The 3,030-nt window shown below is 43.2% G+C and overlaps 1 protein-coding gene across 5 annotated transcripts in view; it reads right to left on the reverse strand.

The window, feature by feature from the left end:
- The window catches only part of ADGRB1 (adhesion G protein-coupled receptor B1), a 340,003-nt gene that overhangs the window by 130,783 nt on the left and 206,190 nt on the right, over positions 1-3,030 (reverse strand). For all 5 annotated transcript variants that reach the window (XM_072410568.1, XM_072410570.1, XM_072410569.1 and 2 more), the window contains exon 10: positions 2,025-2,133. In XM_072410568.1, the coding sequence (XP_072266669.1) occupies positions 2,025-2,133 (109 nt within the window). The remainder of the gene's footprint in view (positions 1-2,024; positions 2,134-3,030) is intronic.

Below are 3,030 nucleotides of genomic sequence, written 5' to 3' on the forward strand. Positions count from 1 at the left end.
GTGTTCCCATACAATGGCCCCTTACAGGTAGGTGTGAAGGTAAGGTGCTCCCATACATTTGCCTTATAGATAGATATAATGGTCAGGAATCCCAATACATTTGCCTCCAAAGGTAAGTGTGATGGTTCAGTGTTCTCATACATTTGCCACCATAGGTAGGTGTGATGGTAAGGTGCTCCCATACATTTGCCCCATAGCTAGGTATAATGGTCAGAAATCCCAATACATTTGCCTCTATAGGTAAGTGTAATAGTTCAGTATCCTCATACATTTGTTCCTACAGGTAGGTGTGATTGTAAGGTGTTCCCATACAATTGCCCCTTAAAGGTAGGTGTGATTGTAAGGTGTTCCCATACATTTGCCTTATAGGTAGATATAATGATCAGGAATCCCAATTAATTTGCCCCCATGGGTAAGTGTGATGGTTCAGTGTCCTCATACATTTGCCCCTATAGGTAGGTGTGATGGTCAGGTGTGACACTTTGGCCACATAGGTGGGGTAGGTGTTCACATACACATGGGGCATTTCATTGGCACTGTATCAGACGTTGGTCCCTGGCACTGAGCCCACCACCCACTCCTTCGCCTTCCTATTTTGCTTAATTCCACCCTGACAATATCAGCACGGGACCCTTCTGCATGAGGTTGGATAGCTCAGACTGACCCCCATCCCCCAGGGGTCTCTGGGGGTCTCCAGGGGTCTCACTCCCCACCTTCCTGGGCATTATCCGCATTCTATTAGGCTGGAGCTCAGTGCAGCAGTCATCTCCATTCCACTGGTGAGAAGGCCTGCGGGCCGGGGGGACGTCCAGAATACAAATGCAGCTGACAAGCAGCCACTGCAACCTAGTGGCTGAATGAAGGGATGGAGGAGAAACAGCGCCCCCCTCTGCTCCTTCATAGAACATCAGAGTCACCAAACAGAGACAACAATCAACGTTCAGAGAAAATCCTGCCGGAGCTGACGAGTTAGTGTTATTTCACATTTTGATATTTGGGAGGAAATGATCTCTGCATATCAGCCTTTAAATCTGCAACAAGAACAATAAACATGTTTTCTTCCTTTCCCTATAATTTGGGATATAATTCTCGAACCCACTACTCCTGCAACCAAATCCCTGAAGGACGTACAAGGGCTGGAGGCAAATTTCAAGCATCCCCTGCAATTGTTAGCTTCACTGCAATCAATGTTTTCATATTGCAATGCTGTGACCAAAGAGAAAAATCTTTCAAATATAAAATATAGATACACATTGCCATCTCTTCACCCAATCAGCCAGTTGTTTGGTTATGAAAATATATATACATATCATAACTTTTTTATTTATTAGGGGTCACTGAGCTAACGGATCCTCTGGTTCAGCACTTACGCCAATATCACAATATCTACAGGGCAGAAGCAGGCAAGAATGAACTTGTGTGATAGAAAATCACAGGATGGGAGGGTTTGGATTGGGAATTGAGGTTTCAGTCTTCTGGTTGGTTAAATACAACCTTGGTGTTGGGATTCGGCTGGAGATAGGAGGTTATGATAATGAATTTGGATTCATGGTCCAGTTCTGACACTCACATTCCCATTGTGGGGGCTTTTTAGGGCCGGATAGGGATCCTCATGGGCATGCTGACTGAGTCTTTGCAACCCCCATATACAAAAACGTGCTAGGCTCTGCGTGTTCTGTGGAATAGATTGGACCACCCACTCATTATTGCACCCTGGGTACCCATGATCTCAGGAACTGGGTCAGTGGTTGTCCTTCCTTGGACCACTTTTGACCACAACACCGGCTGACCCATTGTCCGGCCATTGTCTGGCCATTACAAATTGGCCCTTGTCACAATCACTTACATCTGAACTTTTTCATTTTCCTTCTTTCAACACATGAACAGACCGCTCACTCACTGCTGTATATACAATATGTAAATAATGCATGAAATGTGAAACAGTGAATGTATAAAGTCTTGCAGTGAATAAATACATAACATGGGTGAATGGTGACTCCTATTACCCCCCAGGTTTCACTCACCCACATTGTCCGTCACTTGGTAAGAATCTTTAAAATCTTTCATTCTAAACCCGATGACATCGATGAAATCTTCGACGAGCCTGAACAGATCTTTAACGCTCACTCCGATCTGCAAAATGAAAAGAAAATGAACCCATGGTCAGTTATTGGAATCACTTTTGAGAGATTTAGGTGCTGTACATTGGGAGACTCCTATTTCTAAGTCTGTAGGTATTGCAGAGCAGTGGGTGCTGTAGGTGCAGAGGAGCCCGTGCAGGTGCAGGATATTCACCTGTAAATCTCTGTCCCAGTGATGGATGTAGCCAATGGTGGGCCCCTGTGCAGAAATGACTTGGGGCCAATGTGGAGGTGAGTTGGGGCACTTGTGGGGATCCCTTTTGGTGCAGGGCCTTGGTGCACCTCCACATGCTTGTACCTGACCAGTCCTTTCTCAGTCGAGTCAGTATGATGGGATGGTCATATGACTATTATGTCCCGTGGCAATGTGCTCAATGTGACGCAAGGCTGAGAAAGAACAGGTGAATATTCATTCAATGGGCTCCTGAGCCTGAGGTTCTCTGCACTAGGGTAGGGAGAAAGTAGGGCACAAATTGGGGCATTATTGATAGGGGAATTTTATTGGGGGATATACTAACAGGAGTAATAAAATGAAGGGAGTGCCATGGGGGGCCCTATATTAAAAGGAGAACCATGGAGATGGAAGCTTACGCACTGAAGTATACTTGGTGAATGCCAGATTCACTGCTTTATAAATAGACCTCTTTGTGTTCTTAAAAATGTAATTGTTATGGCCCCTAGATATTTAAGTTATTATCTGTTATATTTTTATTATAAATATATATATATATATATATATATATATATATATAAGGAATCAGTGAAAAATAAACAAGAAATAAATAAAAGTATGAGAAATTATTAGTTTGTTTTATATATAAAAATGAACAATTTAAATAAACTATATGAATTCTGACCTGATAGAAAAATCCCCCCCTAGCCATTTTTT

The sequence above is a fragment of the Pyxicephalus adspersus genome, chromosome 5 (genome assembly GCF_032062135.1).
Source record: "Pyxicephalus adspersus chromosome 5, UCB_Pads_2.0, whole genome shotgun sequence".
Taxonomy (NCBI): Eukaryota; Metazoa; Chordata; class Amphibia; order Anura; family Pyxicephalidae; genus Pyxicephalus; species Pyxicephalus adspersus.